Source organism: Alnus glutinosa, chromosome 6 (assembly GCF_958979055.1).
Source record: "Alnus glutinosa chromosome 6, dhAlnGlut1.1, whole genome shotgun sequence".
Classification (NCBI taxonomy): domain Eukaryota; kingdom Viridiplantae; phylum Streptophyta; class Magnoliopsida; order Fagales; family Betulaceae; genus Alnus; species Alnus glutinosa.
Window position 1 is genome coordinate 15,926,531 of NC_084891.1, and position 20,711 is coordinate 15,947,241.

General features: G+C 41.7%; 1 protein-coding gene across 2 annotated transcripts; it reads left to right on the forward strand.

Moving 5' to 3' along the window:
• Positions 1-18,101: 18,101 nt before the first annotated feature.
• LOC133871186 (poly [ADP-ribose] polymerase 2-like) lies at positions 18,102-19,736 on the forward strand. Of its 2 annotated transcripts, XR_009900837.1 has the most exons (5): positions 18,102-18,345; positions 18,534-18,857; positions 19,191-19,318; positions 19,470-19,601; positions 19,705-19,736. XR_009900837.1 is itself a non-coding variant. In XM_062308578.1 (4 exons), the coding sequence occupies exons 2-4, from the start codon at positions 18,581-18,583 to the stop codon at positions 19,500-19,502; spliced, it is 438 nt and encodes a 145-aa protein (XP_062164562.1). In that variant the 5' UTR covers positions 18,102-18,345; positions 18,534-18,580; the 3' UTR covers positions 19,503-19,679. The 2 variants fall into 2 exon arrangements, 1 of the variants encoding a protein (XP_062164562.1); XM_062308578.1 differs by lacking the exon at positions 19,705-19,736 and having other exon boundaries at positions 19,470-19,679.
• The last annotated feature ends 975 nt before the right edge of the window (positions 19,737-20,711 follow it).

Consider the following 20,711-nt stretch of genomic DNA (forward strand, 5'->3'; position numbering starts at 1 on the left):
CATTAAGCTTAGGGTGTCAATCAAGTTTCTCAACCATAACCTTAGAACCATTAAATGAATCCAACTCAAAGATAAATCACAAAGAGTACCCATTTGAAATCAAATCATCCATTGTATCCATTCAAAGAATAAATCACAATGGATATCATCTTTCAAACCGATAAAACAATGTATCCATCGGTTGAAACACATTAAATGTCCTATTTCTATCACCAACCACATTCATTGCAAAAGATAAAGCATTAAATGAATGGAATTTGAACAACATCATGATATAACATTAAATGTGCAAGTAGTACTACAAGAGTGTGAGTGTCATCAATGGAGAGGTTTCATCCTCAACCTTAGTTGAGAGTTCTAGCCTCCCATGACTAAGAACACCACAAAAACTTGAAGAACAAACATGAAAATAGAAGAAAAGCTTTACAAAGAGAAGTATCTAAAGAAAAGAGCTACTGAAACAAACTACAAAATGCACGAAATTAAACCTAGCTACTGCTCTTAGAATCCCCTCCAACAAGGAGGCATGGCTATGGCTTTATAGAAGGAAATTAGGGTTAGAAACCCATGTAAAATGACTCATCTAATCCCCTATAGGGTTCCTCTCTTACTAGAGACAACCAAGGTCACGAAACCAGCGTGTTCTGCTGCGAAAATTAGATGGAGAACTGCTTTTTGTCATGGAGAAGCTCCCGATTGGGCGTTCTGGCACGCTTCTGCAACAGCCAGTTTTGGGAAAAATCAATCGATCGAATTATATTCGATCGATCGACTTCAGGCAAAATTCGATCGATCGACTTTTGAGTTCGATCGATCGACTTTCCGGGACTTTCGAATTTCCAAGCATTGCCACATGAAATTTTGCCATTCCTCTCTTATTGACCTATAAAACACAAAAACTAACAAAAACATCAGAAAATAGCAAGGCTAAAGGTCTAACTAATGTAAATCAAGGGGTCTAAATATACAATATTTGGTACTCATCAAATACCCCCAAACTTACATTTTGCTAGTCCCTTAGCAAAATAAAATGAAAAACAAAATCAAAGCATGAAACATAAATCCTCTTTCGTGGGAGAAACGATTGCATTTAGCATATGCAACAAGCCTTCTAAACCCCTAGGACTCCCTAGTGGACGAGTGAAGTCTCGTGAGGGTTTGCCAGAAATGATACCCACAAACATTGAAATGTTGTATTATCAATTGAGCAAAAATCCACATTAAAACACCTGGTTCACACATCATGAGCATGTTTAACAAAATGAATATCACATCATCATGTTATCAAAAATCGATCGACTCATAGTTGGAAAATTGAGATAGCACATGTCCAAAAGTGTAAGGTGTTAATAACATAGAATCATGAGGTTTCAATTTTTCTCAAAGCATGTGTATCCAAAAACTCACAGGAGTTCCATCAGATGAATATAACCAAGGCTTAAATGTGCAATTACTTTTATCCATTATTTTTGTGTCGGTTGTGCAATTTTTGACTCCCTTAAGCTTTCTAATTGACCTATGTAACGAGTGTTGGGCCAGTGACTCCCAAACCAGGTGGTTTTAGGGCACTAGATGTAAAACATCCCTAGGGGCTTACTTACTCAAGTCAAAAGGTTACGAAGTCAAACTAGCCAAACAAACAACCAACCTGAAATTCTCATCTTTTTACGCGAACACCGAATGCTTAGTGAGGCAAGGAGCCCTGTTACTTAATGAGAACTCAAATTGGTGATACTATTCTAAGCCAATTTTTTTTTTTTTTTTTTTTTTTTTTGATAATAAGCCAAGGTTTCATCAACAAGTCATCCTACAAGTCTTAAGACACACATTCTCAAATCAAATTTCATGCCTCACAGATCCTATGCTACCGTGCTTGTGATAAATGATTTAAACATGTCAAGTCTCTATAATCCAACAGATGAGTCAAAAGATTTCAGATTTTAATGACATGCAAAATTCAACATGTTAGACAAACCAATGATATGCAAACCATAGTAAAATGTAACCATGCTCAACTAACAATAAGGTTTTTTTTTTGTTTTTTGTTTTTTTTTGAGTGAACAAAACAAAATATCAAACAAAAACAATCACTGATAACAGACATAAATGTCTACCCACCCCCAAACTAAAAGAACACATTGTTCCCAATGTGACTAGAGATACAATACCGAAATGGTGATGCAAGCTGGGCACACTGCAAAAGAATGCTCCCCCAAATTTGAATGGCAGACACTGTCCTGAAAATCAAAACTAAAACAAAAGAAAAAAGATCAAATGATAAGGAAAAATAATGAGGGTTGCCTCCCACAAGCGCTAAGTTTTCAGTCTTCAGCCAGACTCTCTATCCTGACGACAATCACTCCGAGTAACTCGAATCCTCCAAAAGGGTCGTCTCAACCTCCGGGCTCTGCAACTCCAAAAATGGCTTCAGTCTTTGCCCGTTCACCTTGAAAGTACTGCCATTCTTTGGATCCTCAATCTCAATGGTCCCATAAGAAAATACTGAACGAACAATGAATGGGCCTGTCCATCGAGATCGGAGCTTCCCTGGAAACAATGCAGACGTGAATTGTAAAGAAGGACTTTTTGACCAGGTTCAAAAGATCATCTCAATATGTTCTGGTCATGAACTTTCTTCATCCGTGGTTTGTACAACCAAGCACAATCATAAGCATCATTCCTCAGCTCTTCCAATTCGTTGAGTTGAAGCTTCCTCAGTGAACCAGCCTTTGTGAGATCGAAATTCAGCTGCTTAATGGCCTAGTAGGCTCTGTGCTCCAACTCCACTGGCAGATGACATGCTTTTCCGTATACAATACGGTAGGGTGACATGCCAATCGAGGTCTTGAAGGCTGTCCGGTACTCCCATAATGCATCGTTCAAACGAAGAGACCAATCTTTCCTTGACGGGTTCACTGTCTTCTCCAAAATCCTTTTGATTTCTCTGTTTGAAACCTCCACTTGACTGCTTGTCTGAGGGTGATAGGGAGTGGCAACCTTGTGCGTGATGCAATACTTCTTCATCAGCTGCTCGAAGACCCGGTTGCAGAAATGCTTTCCACCATCACTAATAATTGCTCGAGGAGTACCGAAACGAGCAAATAGTGTCTTTTAAAAACTGAACCACAACTCTATGGTCATTGGTCTTGCAGGCAACCGCCTCCACCCATTTGGACACGTAGTCCACTGCAACAAGAATGTGCAGATAGCCAAAGGAGAGTGGGAAAGGTCCCATGAAATCGATGCCCCACACATCAAAGATCTAGACAATAAGAATGGGGTTGAGGGGCATCATATTTCGGCGTGAAATACTCCCTAACTTCTGACAGCGCTCGCATGAGACACAATAAGTGTGAGCATCTTGAAAGATGGTCAGCCAATAAAATCCGCACTGCAAAATCTTTGCAGCGGTCTTCTTCGCACTGAAGTGGCCTCCACAAGCATGATCGTGACAAAAGGAGATGACACTAGATTGGTTGGGCTCGGGGACACATCTCCTAATGATCTAATCGGGACAATACTTGAACAGATAAGGATCGTCCCAAAAAAAAATTCTTCACCATGGCCATGAATTTGGACTTATCTTGCCGCCCCCAATGCAGAGGCATTTGACCGGTGACAAGATAGTTTACTATGTCAGCAAACCACGGTGAGTGAGTACGAGCAATATGCATCAATTGCTCATCAGGGAAGGTCTCCGAGATGGGGGTGGCCTCCTTAGTGAAATCTATAGTAATCCTCGAGAGATGGTCGGCCACCACATTTTCGGAACCTTTCTTGTCCTGAATCTCAATGTCGAACTCTTGTAAAAGCAAAATCCACTGAATGAGGCGAGATTTAGCATCCTTTTTGGAGAAAAGATACTTCAACGCCGCGTGATCCGAGTAGATGATGACTTTTGATCCCAACAAGTAGGATCGAAACTTATCCAAAGCAAAAACAACTGCCAGCAGCTCCTTCTCAATGGTCGAATAATTCAGCTAGGCATCATTCAGAGTCCGACTCTCATAGTAGATGACATGGGGGAGTTTATCAATACGTTGCCTCAAAACAGCTCCAACCGCAAAGTCGGACGCGTCACACATGATTTCAAAAGGTGTACCCCAGCTGGGGGGGCGAATGATAGGTGTGGACGTCAAAATCTTCTTCAAGGCCCCAAATGCTTTCTTGCAGTTCTCATCAAAAATAAATGGGGCCTCCTTTACCAACAACTTGCACAAGGGCCGAGCGATTTTGCTGAAGTCTTGGATGAATTGCCGATAGAATCCTGCATGGCCCAGAAAAGAGCGAACCTCTTTCACCGTACGTGGGGGTGGAAGGTTGGATATCAGATCCACCTTTGCCTTGTCAACCTTTATCCCCCGATAAGAAATAACGTGCCCAAGTACAATCCCTTGCTTCACCATAAAATGACACTTCTCCCAGTTGAGCACTAGGTTCTTCTCTTTACACCTCACTAAGACCAGAGTGAGGTGGTGCAAACACTCCTCAAAAGTTGAACCAAAGACCGAGAAGTCGTCCATGAATATCTCAAGAAAACGCTCCACCATGTTAGAAAAGATGCTGATCATGCACCGCTGAAGGTAGCGGGTGCATTGCAAAACCCAAAAGGCATGCATCGGTAGGCGAACGTCCCAAACGGACAAGTGAAGGTCGTCTTCTCTTGGTCTTCAGGGTCCTCGGGGACCTGGTTATATCCGGAATAACCATCCAAAAAGCAGTAGTACTCGTGCCCAGCCAATCGCTCCACCATCTGATCAATGAAAGGAAGAGGAAAGTGATCCTTCCTAGTGGCGGTGTTCAACTTGCGGTAGTCGATGCAGACTCTCCATCTGACTGAACTCGAGTCGGTACCAACTCGCCCTCCTTGTTCTGCACGACCGTTACACCAACTCGCTTGGGCACGACATGAATAGAGCTCACCCATTTGCTGTCAGAAATTGGATAGATGATGCCTGCATCCAATAACTTGATTACTTCTCCCCTCACAACTTCTTGCATGGATGGGTTGAGCCATATCTGTGGCTCCCTTGATGGTTTGGTGTCTTCCTCCAGATGTATCTTGTGCATCACCACCGAAGGGATAATTCCCTTAATGCCCTCTATGGTCCAGCCTATAGCTTCTTTATGCTCTCTCAAGACGTCTAACAACCTCTCCTCATGAGCAGCATGAAGATCTGAAGCTATGATCACAAGCAAAGTCTCTGCTGGACCGAGGAACTTATACTTGAGATTGTCCGGTAGGGGCTTAAGTTCCTTCTTTAGAGGCTCAGGTACTGCTGCCTCTTTTTTCTCATTGCTCTCCAGAGGAGAAAACTCCAAAATGGCATTGGCTTGTGCAAGTAATACATCCAAGTCCAAATCCTCTCTGGACTGAGCAAAGCATGCCTCCAGGGGGTCTTCCGTGCTTGATTCTTCAATAACTTCCTCTATGATCTCCTCAATCAAGCAAGCACTTCCGATCTCATCGCATTCCCTCGGCTTCTTGCTGATGTCAAAGATGTTCAGCTCCACTGTCATATTGCCGAAGGAGATCTTCATTACCCCTGTCCTGCAGTTGATCAAGGCGTGAAAAACTGAATTAACTTCTAAAAATAAAGTGTGTGCATAAATGTCAACAAAAATTAAAGCACAGCGGAAAGTAAATGACACACAGATTTTTGTTGACGAAGTGGAAACTCAGTTAAGAGAAAAACCACTCCGGGGCAGCCAAACCCAGGAATTCCACTATTCAGAAGACATAGCTAGGTACAAGACAGTAACACTCACATGTACCGATGCAGTGGTCGTTCCATGATCTCTGACGTGTAACCCAACACGAATGCTTCCCAACTAGGTTCTCCTACCTGAAGGGTCTTCAATGGAACTCCTTACCTTAGAGCCGACCTCTAAGATAGACTTCAGTTTATAGCACAGCACACTTGTAAAACGGCTTCAAAGGGATTGATGACTTCTCTGAGCTCTAATGGAATTCACCCGAATTCTTGCAGTTCTCAGTGCCCAGGGGCCTCTATTTATAGGCTGGGGGCTCAAATGAGCGTCAGGCAAAATATACCTAGGCGCCGTCTGGACGGTGGACATGGGCCGTCCGGACAGACAACTGTGCGACAAGATTTTCTGAAAATTTCACGGGGAAATCTTTCTTGTTCAAGAGCCTCGTCCGGACGGGATGGCACATCGTCCGGACGGTCGCACGTCCGCTGCAAGTAATTTCCTTATAAGGCTTTTGAGCGACCGGACCTTGGGGGATGAGCGTCCGGACGGCTATTCTTCAACACGTAATTTCCATATCTGCAATGCGCGCATCCGGACCATGACAGGCAGTCGTCCGGACGGTTGAAGTCGAATCGGTAATTTCCTTCTTTGATGCACGTGCGTCCGGACCATAGCTGTCAGACGTCCGGACGGTCATATTTGAATTGCGATTCTTACCTTAAAGAGACGCGCGTCCGGACGGGATACTACATTGTCCGGACGGTTGATTGATCTTCCCTTTCTTGGAACTTGGAAAGAAATCAGAAACTGATCGAGTACTAGGAGGCGTCCGGACGTGCTGCTGAAACGTCCGGATGGATGCAAGCTGGCACAGAAACTTCTCGATACAGTATGATGTCCGGACGGGATGAACACTTCGTCTGGACGGATGATGCTGATCTGTCTGGCGTCCGGACGGAATGACACGTCGTCCGGACGGATGGAACAGTGGATAGATGGGCGTCCGGACGGGATGGCTTGATCGTCCGGACGGCTGACAGGGAACTTGAATTCTTCTGACTTGCAGACTCTGAATAGTGGAATCCCTATTTACAGCATCTTTACACTTAAGTGATTTTGTCCAAACACAGAATGAGGCCAAAATACTAATAGGGCGTTAGCCGTGGCTAAGAATGGTCGCCCTAGGATCACCGGTATCTGAACTCCAACGTTCTGCACCGGCTCAGTATCTAGCACTATAAAATCAACGGGGGAATAAAACTTGTCCACCTTAATCAAAACATCTTCCACTATTCCCCGTGGTATCTTAACTGACTGGTCAGCCAACTGTAGTGTCATGGAGGTGGGCTTCAATTCTCCTAATCCTAATTGCAGGTAAACTGAATAGGGTAGGAGATTGACACTGGCTCCAAGGTCAAGCAGAGCCTTCTCAATGTGGCTAACTCCTATCGTGCAAGAGATAGTAGGACATCCAGGGTCCTTGTACTTGATAGGCAGCCTACATTGGAGGATTGAGCTGACTTGCTCAGCCAAACAAACTTTTTTCGGGACATTGGTTTTCCGCTTGATAGTGATCAAGTCCTTTAAGAACTTGGCGTAAGATGGCACTTGCTGGATGGCATCCAAGAATGGGATGTTGATCTGCACTTGTTTGAATACCTCCAGAATGTCCTCAAACTTTCCTCCTTTCTTGGGCGCTGGCAATCTGTCAGGGTATGGTGTCTTAGGTACAAAAGAACTAGGAGGAATCTCAACAGTGGGAGTGGCGGTAGATGGCTCCGCATCTTTCTCCTCTGTGCTCCCGCTTCCTTGTCCTTCTTGTGCAGCAGGGTTCTCTTCAGGAAGAACCACTTGGTTATCCACTTGTCTCCCTGACCTAAGTGTGACAACAGCTTGCACATGCTCCTACCCATGCACTGCGTTTGATGAACTTCCCTCATGGAACTGCAACTTTGAATTTGGCACAGGCTGACTAGGGAGCTTTCCCTTTTCTCTCTCCCCCAGGTGACTAGCAATTTGCCCAATCTGAGTCTCCATCTTGGCAATAGCTTGAGTGTTCACCATGGTAGCATTCTTCACATCATTGATGGATTGCCCTGTAAGCTGTATGAAGGCTTTGAGAGTGTCTTCCAGAGTGGACTGTGAAGAAGAGGCAGGGGCTTGAGTAGGGGCTTGATATGATGGTGCTGGCTTGGTAGGACGACTTTGATGGTGAACCGATTGATGAAATCCAGGGGGTATTGAGTATGGGGCAAGTGAGGAACCCCCCCTTGAGTCATCGGTTGGTTTTGCTTCCACGAGAAGTTAGGGTGGTTGCGCCACCCAGGATTGTAAGTCTCAGAAAAGGGTCCATTGGATTGCTTCCTAAAGTCGTTGAAAGCGTTCACTTGCTCTATTGGTGACTCGACAAAAGCCGACAAGGATGGGCAAGTCTGTGCTAAGTGCATGGGACTAGCACAGATGGAACAACAATCAACGTGGAATGGGTTGGCAGCGCTGATGGATTTGCTTACGACTAGAGCTTCGACCTTCTTTGTGAGAGCATCTATCTTCATCTTCAACTCAACATCTTCTTTCACCTCATAGATGCCTCCCTTCTTTTGGATGCGCGCAGCTTTATCTCGATAGCTTGAAAAATCCCACTGCTGGGAATTGTCGGACAACAGATCTAAGGTCCTATACGCCTCCTCTCCCCTCAAACTCAGAAATGTGCCTTCGTTCATCGACTCGATCATGCTATGGTTGGATTGAGTTAATCCTTGATAGAAAAATTGCACGAGTCTCCACTTCTCATATCCATGTGGAGGGCACTTAATCAACATATCTTGAAATCTCTCCCAACTCTTAGAAAATTTATCATCTTCTTCTTGAGTAAATGAGCTTATTTCCTTCCTACACTCATTGACTTTAGACATGGGAAAAAATTTGTTGTAGAACTTATTCAGCAAGTTCTCCCAAGAAGTGATGGAACCAGGCATGTTTGAATCCAACCATGCCTTGGCTCTATCATGGAGTGAGAAAGGAAATAGCCTAAGATGCACAGACTCTTCAGAAAAATTTTGAAATTTGAAGGTGGCACAGATGTCTTTGAATTTCTTCACATGGCTATAAGGATTTTCGAGGTCCAAGCCATGGAATGCGGGTAGGAGTTGGATGACATGGGGCTTAAGGTCAAAGTGAGTGGCATTGGTTGGGGGTAACACTATACATGAAGGAGAATTTGTTGCAAGGGTGCAAACAAATCCCTAAGTGTCCTAGTATGATCAACGTTTTCTCCTCGATTCCTCTCATTTTCACCCGCATGCATGTTATCTTCCATCTCAACAGAATATATAAGCCTTCTCCTCAGAGTTTTTTCAATCTCTAGATCTAAAGATGTCGAGTCTAGATTCAAAGATCTTCTACCAAACATACACCAACGTACAAACAATTATTTAACCAAAAAGACAAACGAAATAAATAAAGAGAAGAAATTGCAAATGGGGAACAAAATTCTCCAAGGTACAATCTAGGTTAGTTCCTAGATAGGTGAGGGGGGTCACACCGGACACACTTAAATCCCAAGACCTTTCCTTGCCAGAATTCACCTTGACATTGCCCCTTTAGATAGCTAAGTAAACCCACACTAGCAAAATTTTTTTTTTTTTTTTTGAAGATTTAAAAGAAAAATAGCACAAACAAATTAAGAGAAATAAAGACTAACACAAATACATATAATGACACAAAGGTAGCAACAAGGGTAAATATTAAAACTTACAAGATTGGACCAAAGAATGTTTTGGCAAAAATTTCTGCTATTGAACTTATCCAAGAGCTGCCTCCTGTGCTGAAGTCGATTGATCAGATGTACTGGTCGATCGATCGATTGTCGATCGATCAAATCCTTGTTCGAACGATCGAATCTTTGAAACTTTGCAGGACCAGGAACAGAAACAGAAACAGAACAGAAATTCTGTTTTCTTTTCTTTTTTTTTTTCTTTTTTTAAGCACAAATCAAAAACTAATCGACCGTAATATGAAGCGTAAAACTGCACAAAATTTTAATTAAACTAAAAGAAATCAAACAAACAGTAAAATAATGTAAAACAGAAACAAAATATGAACAAAATAGACTAGAGAAAAGAAATAATTACCTGATTTCGAGCTGCTGCTGTGTGCAGAAAGTTCGCTCGATCGAAGTTAAGTTCGATCAATCGACTTTTGCTCGATCAATTTATGATTCGATCGATCAATTTATGATTCGATCGATCGATTTATGAATCGATCGATCGACTTTACAGGGCACTTAGAAAGTTGCAGCAGCTGCAGAAACAGATCCAGGAGAAGCAAAAGAAAAACTTAGAACACAGAACAGAAGCTAAACAACAGAAAAATGAAACAAAAATCTATCTAACTAGTAGAAAAAAAAAATCAATCAAACAAAAGCCAATTTTTGAACCGATTTCCCCGGCAATGGCGCCAAAAACTTGTTGTGAGTTTAAAAGAGTACTCGCAAGCGCATGAATCGTTTGCAATATAGTGTGTGCAAGTGCGAGGTCGAATCCACAGGGAAATGGACAAAAATCAGTGTCTTGTTTAATCAACCTCATTCTAACCTAGCTCCAAGAGTTCGAGGGTTAAACATGCACCAAAAATGCTAAGTTAAAGAGGAAGAAATGAAATATGTAAAAAGGGACTAAGGCTAAGGAATTCACCAAACCAAATCCAACAACTCACACTCTTGGTTTCCACTTGAACACCCAAAGAACATTAAGCTTAGGGTGTCATTCAAGTTTATCAACCATAAACCTTAGAACCATTAAATGAATCCAACTCAAAGATAAATCAAAAAGAGTACCCATTTGAAATCAAATCATCCATTGTATCCATTCAAAGAATAAATCACAATGGATATCATCTTTCAAACCGATAAAACAATGTATCCATCGGTTGAAACACATTAAATGTCCTATTTCTACCACCAACCACATTCATTGCAAAAGATAAAGCATTAAATGAATGGAACTTGAACAACATCATGATATAGCATTAAATGTGCAAGTAGTACTACAAGAGTGTGAGTGTCATCAATGGAGAGGTTTCATCCTCAACCTTAGTTGAGTGTTCTAGCCTCCCATGACTAAGAACACCACAAAAACTTGAAGAACAAACATGAAAATAGAAGAAAAGCTTTACAAAGAGAAGTATCTAAAGAAAAGAGCTACTGAAACAAACTACAAAATGCACGAAATTAAACCTAGCTACTGCTATCAGAATCCCCTCCAACAAGGAGGCATGGCTATGGCTTTATAGAAGGAAATTAGGGTTAGAAACCCATGTAAAATGACTCCTCTAACGCTCTCTAGGGTTCCTCTCTTGCTAGAGTCAACCAAGGTCATGAAACCAGCGTATTCTGCAGCGAAAATCAGAAGGAGAACTGATTTTTGTCATGGAAAAGCTCCTGATTGGGCGTTCTGGTGCGCTTCTACAACCGTCAGTTCTGGGAAAAATCGATCGATCGAATTTTGAGTTCGATCGATCGACTTTCCAGGACTTCCGAATTTCCAAGCATTTCCACATGAAATTTTTCTATTCCTCTCTTATTGACCTATAAAACACAAAAACACAAAAATTAACAAAAACATCAGAAAATAGCAAGGCTAAAGGTCTAACTAATGTAAATCAAGGGGTCTAAATATACAATATTTGGTACTCATCACTAGCTATATGACATACACGGTTAGGATGAGATATAGGTATACATGGTTAAAGATAGGTTTGATCTAAACCTAATCTGATCTAAGTCTAACCGTTTACAATTCAAACCTCAAGGTTATCTAAAACTCTTATCTTCGGTTGAAGCCAAGAGACCTTCAACACTTGGACTCTTGGATAAGAGTCCTTGTGCTTTAACATCCCCTCTCAAGGTCAGCGGGTCAGGATACACGTTGAGCTTGGAGCAAAACCATTGAAACCGGTTGGAAACAATTGGTTTGGTGAGGACATCAGTAATTTGCTCTTTGCTAGGGATGAATAGAATTTGTAGAGTCTTGGCAGCAACCTGATCACGAACGAAGTGGAAATTGATTTCCACATGTTTGGTTCTAGCATGGAAAACCGGGTTGGCTGCCAAGTATGTGGCTCTAATGTTATCACACCATAACTTTGGAGAAGAAGGGAGCTGAACACCAAGATCCCGGAGAAGATATTGAATCCATAGCAGTTCGGCTGTGGCATTGGCAACCAACTTATACTTAGCTTCTGTACTCAAACTGGACACAGTGGGATGTTTCTTAGAACTTCAAGAAATCAGATTTGAACCAAAAATACACAATAACCTCCAGTAGATTTTCGATCGTCGGGGCATCCTGCCCAATCCGCATCGGAGAAGTCTTCGAGTGTGGATGTATTCGACCGAGTGAGTAGGAGACCATGAGAGACCATGTGCTTTAGGTAGCGTAGTATCCTTTTAACAACTTGCCAATGAAGTTTAGAAGGCTTGTGCATGAACTGACACACTCGGTTTACTGCAAAAGCTAAGTCAGGTCGCATGAGGGATAAATATTGCAAGGATCCCACGGTGCTTCGATAGAGCAAAGGATCTTCCATGGAATCACCATCAAATGCTGAGAGAAAGCTGGAAGAAGACATTGGAGAGGAGATGGACATGGCTTCCAGCATATTTGTATGCTTGAGTAAGTCAAGGATGTAACGTCTTTGGGAAAGTAAAAGACCAGTTTTCAAGGGAGTGACTTCCACACAGAGGAAGTAGTTCAGTTTGCCAAGATCTTTGATTGCAAATGACATCTGAAGCTGCTGCAAAAGATCTGAAATAGCTGCCGGAATAGAGGCAGTGATGATGATATCATCAACATAGACTAAAACAAACATAGTTAATGATGAAGTCCTTAAAATAAAGAGAGAAGAATCTGCCTTAGAACTAGTAAAACCCAGTTCATGAAGCCTAGTACTCAGTCTGGCAAACCAGACCCTTGGTGCTTATTTCAAGCCATAGAGGGATTTTGGTAGCTTACAAACATGATCCGGCAGGCTTGGATGAGAGAAATCGGGTGGTTGAGTCATATAGACTTCTTCATCTAGATAGCCATGTAGAAATGCATTTTGAATGTTATTTGGCGCATATCCCAGCCGCAAGAGTAAGCCAAAGATAGCACTGCCCGAATGGTTGTAGGTTTAACAATCGGGATGAAAGTCTCTCCATAGTCTAGACCAGCTTATTGATGAAAACCTTTAGCTACAAGGTGAGCTTTATGCCTTTCCATGGACCCATCCACCTTTCTTTTAACTTTGAACACCCACTTGCAGCCTACAAGGTTTGTAGCTTGCTGAGGAGGGACTAGAGTCCAAGTCTGGTTCTGAAGGAGAGCATTAAACTCTGTCTGCATAGCTTGCCTCCACTCTGGTATTTTGACAGCATTGGAATAGCATGTAGGTTCTATAAGTGCTACATCATGTATAGCCAGTAAAGCCCAAGAGATAGGATATTTAACTCTGCCATCAGTGAAGATCCTCGGTTGCACAATCTGATTATGTGCATGGGTGATCATTGAATGTAACCGGATGGGAACAAGGCAAGGAGGGGGGGAACTAGACACAATAGAGGATTCTACGGAACCAGATGAAATACTGGATGCAACAGGTGATAAAGGAAGAGAAGGAGAAGGAGAAGGACTTACTGCTGCAGGTGGAGAACTGACCCGGTAGGGGGGTAGTGTTAAGGAGGATGGTAATACGGTAGATGAAGCCTGCAAATGTGGAATAGATGTTGATGAATGAGAAGAAAAGGCAAAGGATTGTTCATGAAACACAACATCACGAGAGATGTACATGCGGGCTGTTGGGATATGGAAACATTTGTAGCCTTTATGATTTTGGCCATAACCTTGGAAGACACATTCTTTGGACCGAAAATCAAATTTGTGTTGATTATATGGACGAAGATTAGGAAAGCATGCACAACCGAAAATCTTAAAAAATTGTAATCAGGGCTGCAATTAAACAACTTTTGTGAAAAATGAAATTGACTTCTAAAAGCAAGTGTGTGCACAAAGTGTTAACAAAAATTAACGATGCGTAAAGTAAATAACACAATGATTTTTGTTAACGAAGTGGAAACTCAAGATGAGAAAAACCACTCCAGGGCAGCCAAACTCAGGATATCCACTATTCAGAAGATAAGACTAGATACAAGATAGTAACACTCACATACCCCTGATGCAGTGGTCGTACCTTGCTCTCTAACATGTAACCCAACATAAACGCCTCCCAACTAGGTCTCCTACATGAAGGGGTCTTCAATGGAACCCTTTACCTTAGGGCCAACTCCTAAGATAAACTTCAGTTTAAGCGCAGCAACAGCACACACAGCAACGGCTTCAGAGAGATCAGATCAGCTCAATAATCTCACAAAATAACTCTATAAGCTCTAATGGAATTCAATACCAAATTCTTGCAGTTCTCAAGCCCAGGGACCTCTATTTATAGGTTGAGGGTTCAAATGGGCGACTGGTGTGATAAATATGGGTGCCATCTGGATGGTGAACATGGGCCGTCCGGACGGATAACTATGCGACCAGAATTTCAGAGATTTTCGCTGAAAATCTTTCCTGTATGAGAGCCGTATCTGGACGGTGAGGCACTGTCTTCCGGATGGTCGCACGTCTGCTGCAAGTAATTTCCTTATCAAGGCTTCACGCGTCCGGACCAGAGGGATGGCCGTCCGGACGATTGATCTTCTACACGCAATTTCCATATATGTTGAACGCACGTCTGGACCATGGCAAACTGACGTCCAGACGGTTGAGTTTGAATTGCGAACTTGCCTTAAGGAGACGCGCGTCCGGACGGTTGCAGCAATCTTCCCATATTTGATTTTGGAAAAAATCTGAAGCTTGGTTGAATACTGAGAGGCGTCCGGACGGGCTGCTGAGACGTCCGGACGGATGCAACCTGGAACAGAAGCTTCTCGATACAGAGGAGCGTCCGGACGGAAATCCACGTTGTCTGGACGGATGATGCTTTAGTCTGTCAGGCGTCCGGACAGTATGGCACGTCGGCTGGAAGTATGGACAGATGGGCGTCCGGATGGGATGACACTTCGTCCGAACAGCTGGCAGGGAACCGATTTTTCTGACTTGTAGAATCTTCTGGAACACTTCTGAATAGTGGAATCCCTGTTGAAAAGCATCTTTACATACAAGTGATTTTGTCCAAATAGAATGTAGCCAATCACAGCCTAACATTTTGGAAAGGAGAGAGATTTTGTAGGACAGGTGTGGGGAGACAATTGATTAGGTAACATGAAGTTTGGCAAGCTTCATCCCAGAAAGTTTTGGGAACATAATTTTCAGCAAGAATGGCTAGAGATGTATCAATGATATGTCTATGTTTGCGCTCAACACAACCTTGTTGTTGATGTGCATGAGAACATGAAATACGATGGATAATGCCATGTTTGTGAAAGAATGTGTTTAAAGGACAAAATTCCCCACCCCAATCAGTTTGAACTTTTTTGATTTTAGTGTTAAAGAGATGTTCAACCATAGATTGAAAATGGAGAAAAACATAAAAGACCTCAGATTTGCATTGAATTGGAAAAGGCCAAGTAAATCGGTTGAAAGCATCAACAAAGGAAACATAGTACTTGTTCCCACTAGAGGAAACAATAGGGGAAGGACCCCCTACATCTTAAAAATTAACTTTAAAGGAAGATTAAAAACTGAAGTAGATACCAATAAGGGTAGCTGATGTGCTTTAGCTTGCTGGCAGGAGACACAAGAAGCAGTCGGCTTATTGGAAACAGCAAGAAGAGAAAACTTGTAAATCACGTGCTTAATAATGCATAGAGCAGGGTGACCCAAGCGTTTGTGCCATTGATTAGCGGAAGTCCTTTCACCAACAAGAGAGTATGAAGATGGAGAGAAAGTGGGAGAAGGCAGCAGCTGATAAAGGCTGTTCTTAAGTGGATCCCCGTGAAGAATTGACCTGGTTCGACAGTCCTTGATGACAAAAAAGGAAGAGTGAACTCAAAATATACATCGTTATCATGAGCAAATTGACGGACAGACAAAAGGTTTTTGCAGATAGAGGGGACATGCAACAATTGTTTAAGAAGAAAAGAACGACATGGAGAAGATAGAATAGCAGAGTCAATATTATGGATAGACAAACCTTTACCATTTCCCACCCGGATTTGGTTAGAACCCGTGTAAGCATCAGAGGACAACGTGAGGTTGTTTAGGTCATGAGTGAGATGGTGAGTAGCCCGAAATCAGGATAAAAGCTATCATCTGTTGGTAGGCTAGGAGAGGAGTAGAAAGCCTGCAATGGGGACTGAGCGTCATGCTGAGAAGTCTGATCAAATTGTTGATAGCAAGTGGTGGCATAGGGGCCCAGTTTGTTTCATATCTGACAGATAGGTCGAGAGGATCCTGCATGGCCACGACCATGGCGACCAGAAGATTGACCATGTCCGCCAGGAAAAGAGGCACGATAGCCACAACCACTTGCAAAACCATGGCCACGGACAGTATTGAAGCTGCGATCACATTGGCTAGAATTTCCAGAGTTTCTGGTAGTGACAGGAGCAGTGGCATTGGAGATATCTGTGTTGACCAATTGCTGCTCGAGGCGCATCTCATGGGCAAGGAGCAGACCATAGATATCATCTCAGGAGATAGGATCAACCCGGGTAGTGACTGAGGTGACTAAAGGATCGAACTCCGATCCAAGTCCAGCTAACGGGTAGGAGACGGCCTCAAAGTTGTTGAAAGGTTGGCCACATGCAGCAAGTGTGTCGCTGAGAGTTTTCAGCTTGTGGAAATAATTGATTATGGAGGAATTACCTTTCTTTAAGGTAGCAAGTTGGAAATGAACTTGCATAATCCAGGCATGGGCTTGGGAAGTAAACACTTTCTCCAACGATTCCCATAGTGCACGAGATGTGGTGCAGCCCACGGCATGGGAGACATAGAAGTCAAACAAGGTGGAGACCAGCACGCTGATGATGAGTTGATCTCATTGATACCAGGAGAGATATTCCAGGTTGGCAATCATCACGGGAGCTCCAGGGGTAGTAACAGGATTCACTATCAGTTGATCAGGAGGAGGAACCGAGCCATCAATGAATCCATACACATCTTGTCCTCGAAGATATGCAAGGAGCTGGAACTGTCAAGCCATGTAATTGTCCTTGGTCAGTTTGATGGAAGGAGAGTGGTTCATATGTGGGATATTGAACGCAGAAGATTGGGTGGTGGAACTGGAATCAGTGGTAACACTAGATTTGGCCATTGAGAAGAGAAAGAGAGGAACATGAAAGATGAGCAGACGATTAGTCTTTTTGTTGCTCTGATACCATAAAAGAATTCTCTTTGAATAATGTTTTTCAACCTTATTGAATCAGGTTGATTGTACTTGTATATATAGCAATAGGTTACAAGAGTTTGATTCAAGTATTGCTTCTATAAAGATTTACTCTAACTATATGATATACACGGTTAGGATGAGATATACATTGGTAGAGATTGGTTTGAACTAAAACTATTTGGAAAATGCTAGAGGTACTTACACTTTTACAAATGGAGGCTTACAAACTGACATGGCATTTATACAAAGATGAAAACGCCCTTCTCTTCACCAGCCCAAAATCTCTCTCCAGCACTAACCCCTATCGCCGACTGTTCTCCCCTCTTGCCAGTCGTTTTCCCATGTCGCCGGCCGTTCTCCCCTCACTGAAGAAGCATGGCCAAACTGCAAAGAATCACATTTCCGAACCCATGTAAGGATGACCAATCGTTCTCCCCTCAAGTGCCGATCGTACTCTCGAGTGGCGTCATCTGGTCGTTCCCGGCTGGATCCCGGCCAGCTGGCATGGATCTGGCCCTTCCCCGACCAGAAGCGTGGTCGAGGTCGTGGTCGAGCCCGGATTGTCTAGGGTACTGGGTTTTCCGGTGGGTCGGGGTGATGGGTTTCCGGCGATGTGGATCGGGGTGATGGGTTTCCGGCGATGTGGGTTCAACAGAGATGAAAGGGTATTTTTGTCTATGTATTAAAATTTATTTTAACTTATCTTATATATATATATATATATAAAAGCTGAGTTCTCTTTTGGAGAGAGCCTAAATTTTGCACACGTGGCATGAACCGATTATTTTGAAAAGCTAAACCGTTTATTGAACCCATAGAACCGTGCATTTATGTGTTTCAATAAACACAAAACGCTAACTTAATAAGGAAACATTTTCTTCCTGTCTCACCCTTCTCTCTCTATGTCATTTATGTGTTTCAATAATAATAATAATAATAATAATAATAATTAAAAAAAAAAAAAAAAAAAAAAAAAAAAAAAAAACTCTCACAGACCCTCCCTCTCCCTCTCTTTCTTCCTCTTCTCTTTTTTTTTTTTTTTTTTTCTCTTCTCTTTCTTCTTCTCCCCTATTCTCTCTTTTTTTTTCTTCTGTTTTCCTTTTCTTTCTCCAGACGCTCCCTCTCACTCTCTTTCTTTCTATTATGTTCCTTTTCAGGACAAGTTCCGGCAATTGGTACTGTTCTGTTGATGACCTTCCAGTGGGTGATTTACAAGAGTTTTCCGGGGATTTTTCCTAAGTTTCAAACATGAAATTATCAAAGGTAATCCTAGCAATTTCTCTTGATTCTTTTGGGTTATTAAAATATGAAATGGGTTTTTGTTTGCTGATTGTTGGATTTGTGATTCACGGCTGGGTGTTATGGTTGAGCCGTGATTATGGGTTGATGGATTTTGGGTAGAACCCATATGATTGATTTGGAGTTCATGGGGTTGTCCTCTGTTTTAACAGATTTTCCGACAGTGGCCGTGTGTGGTGAGTTTGGCTGATTGTATTAGATGAGGTTGGATTTTGGGGGATACGGCCAAGCTCTGTTTTGGGTATTTTCTGAAGGGAGGATAGACGATGGTGATGCTTCGGGAAATAAGATGAGAGGGAGGGACTCAGAAAATGGCGGTTCCCAGAAAATCAAGGCCGGCAAGGAGTTTCGAGGGATTCGGCAATTGCGCGAACAAGCGACTCTTCGAGGTGTTTCATCCATTAGGTCCAAGAAAGAGCTTATAGAAAGGCTCTATGAAGATTCAAAAGACCAGGATTTAGAGGAAATTCCTAAAGGTATGGAGGAAAGTTTGAACTTTTTTATGTAATAAGTTTTTGTGCTGTGTCTGATTGTTGAAACCATCAAATACTCAAATTGATTTACTAGTTTATTGATTCGTACAGAGTTATGTATATGGAATTCAAGAAAGACCAACTTAATTTTAATCTAGCTTATTTGTGGTGATTTCAAAATTCTATGGAGACGGGGACAATGTGGAGCAAAGACAATTTACATTGCTTTCCAATTGTTTTTCACTAAAAGAAATGGCTTCTTTTTTTCTTTCTTTTTTTTTGTGCTTTTGGGGTTCTAATTGAGTTGGGGAGTTTATTGGTATGTTGTGGTGTCAGCTAAAGAAAAAGAAAATGAAAGCGAGAAGGAGAAGGAGAAGATCGTAACCACAACCAAAAAGGGTGCAACGGTACTAGATCAATGGCTTCCAGATCACATAAAGGCTCCCTACCATGTTTTACAACTGGTAAGTGTAACAGTTACTATAGTAGCGCGTACTAAATGAGTGGAGTTTTTGTACAGTAGAATTTAATCAAAATTGGTAGAATTTGTTCGGGTGTTCTTTTTTGCTTTGCAGGGTTCTGAATTCGGACTAACAGTGGCTTTTTATGATGTAGGGTGATGAAATATATGATGCCATGTTGAACTAGACGAATGTTGGAGATAACAATAACAAATTTTTTGTGATTCAAGCTCTTGGTTAGCTGTCAAGTCCTTTACAAAATTTTGGTTACTCTAATATATATGTTTTGATTAATTCATTGTTAAGCATTAATTTGTGTCGACTAAGAATTTATGGCAATAGTGATGCTTTATTGCTGTGTTTGATTGATAAACAATAAATAGTTCCAGTTGATTCAATACCTAAGTTATTTCTCATTTTCTTTGATTACTCCCTATGGCCACTTCTCTTCTCCAAAGTAAAGAGGATTTTGAACTGATAAATTCGTGTCACAAGGCGCCCATGTTGCCAACCACTAATAGTTATGGACGTGGGTGAAGATTTAAGATTCATTTTGTCAAGCTTCTTATGATAACAATGTCAGTTGTTATTATTTTAGTAAGACAAAAAACAGGCTCAATTTCCGTTTTACTTGGCTTTAGCACTTGCTTTGCTAACAATCTCATATGCTTCTCAGAGTCATCACCATGTATACCAATGTTTGGTGTGTTGCACTAAGTTCTTCTGAACTCTTAGTTGGTGAGAAAGATCGTCGTATATTCTCTGTTACCATGGATTTTACATTTGTTAAAAGACGATTATGCATTAGTTTACAGCTTTACATGCAATTTAGTATGACATGAGCCAATGAATGATTTGTTGGATAATTGAGTTCAAGAAGGTTCGTAATTCATTCATGTACATGTCACTGAGCTCAATGCTATCGATTGCATGTGGGTCTTTGGAAGGCTATGTTTCCGGTGAGTGAAAATTTGGGTTTTGTTTGGTTGGTGAGAAATTGGAGGGTACATTAAGAAAATTGAGGATTTTAGGTCCTTTTTTTTGTGCGATTGATATAGTAGTTATATGATTTGTCAATATATTTGAATTAAGAAAGTAATCATTTTTTGTTTGTTCAGTTGCTCATAAAGGAAAGAGAAAGAAAGCAATTTTTGAATAGTATGTTTATGTTGTTTTCAAATATGTCAGAAATTAGGGAAATGTATTGTGTATATATGTGAATCTTTTTGGTTTCTACATTATGAATTGAGGTTGTTTTAATATTGACGTGAGAGTCGTATTGCCCAAATGGTTAAAAATTACTCATATTAGTTGGAATTATAAGATTGTAGTTTATTTTCCTATAAATAAACTTCTCTCATGTATTAGATTGTGTATTGTTGGGTCTGTTGTGGAA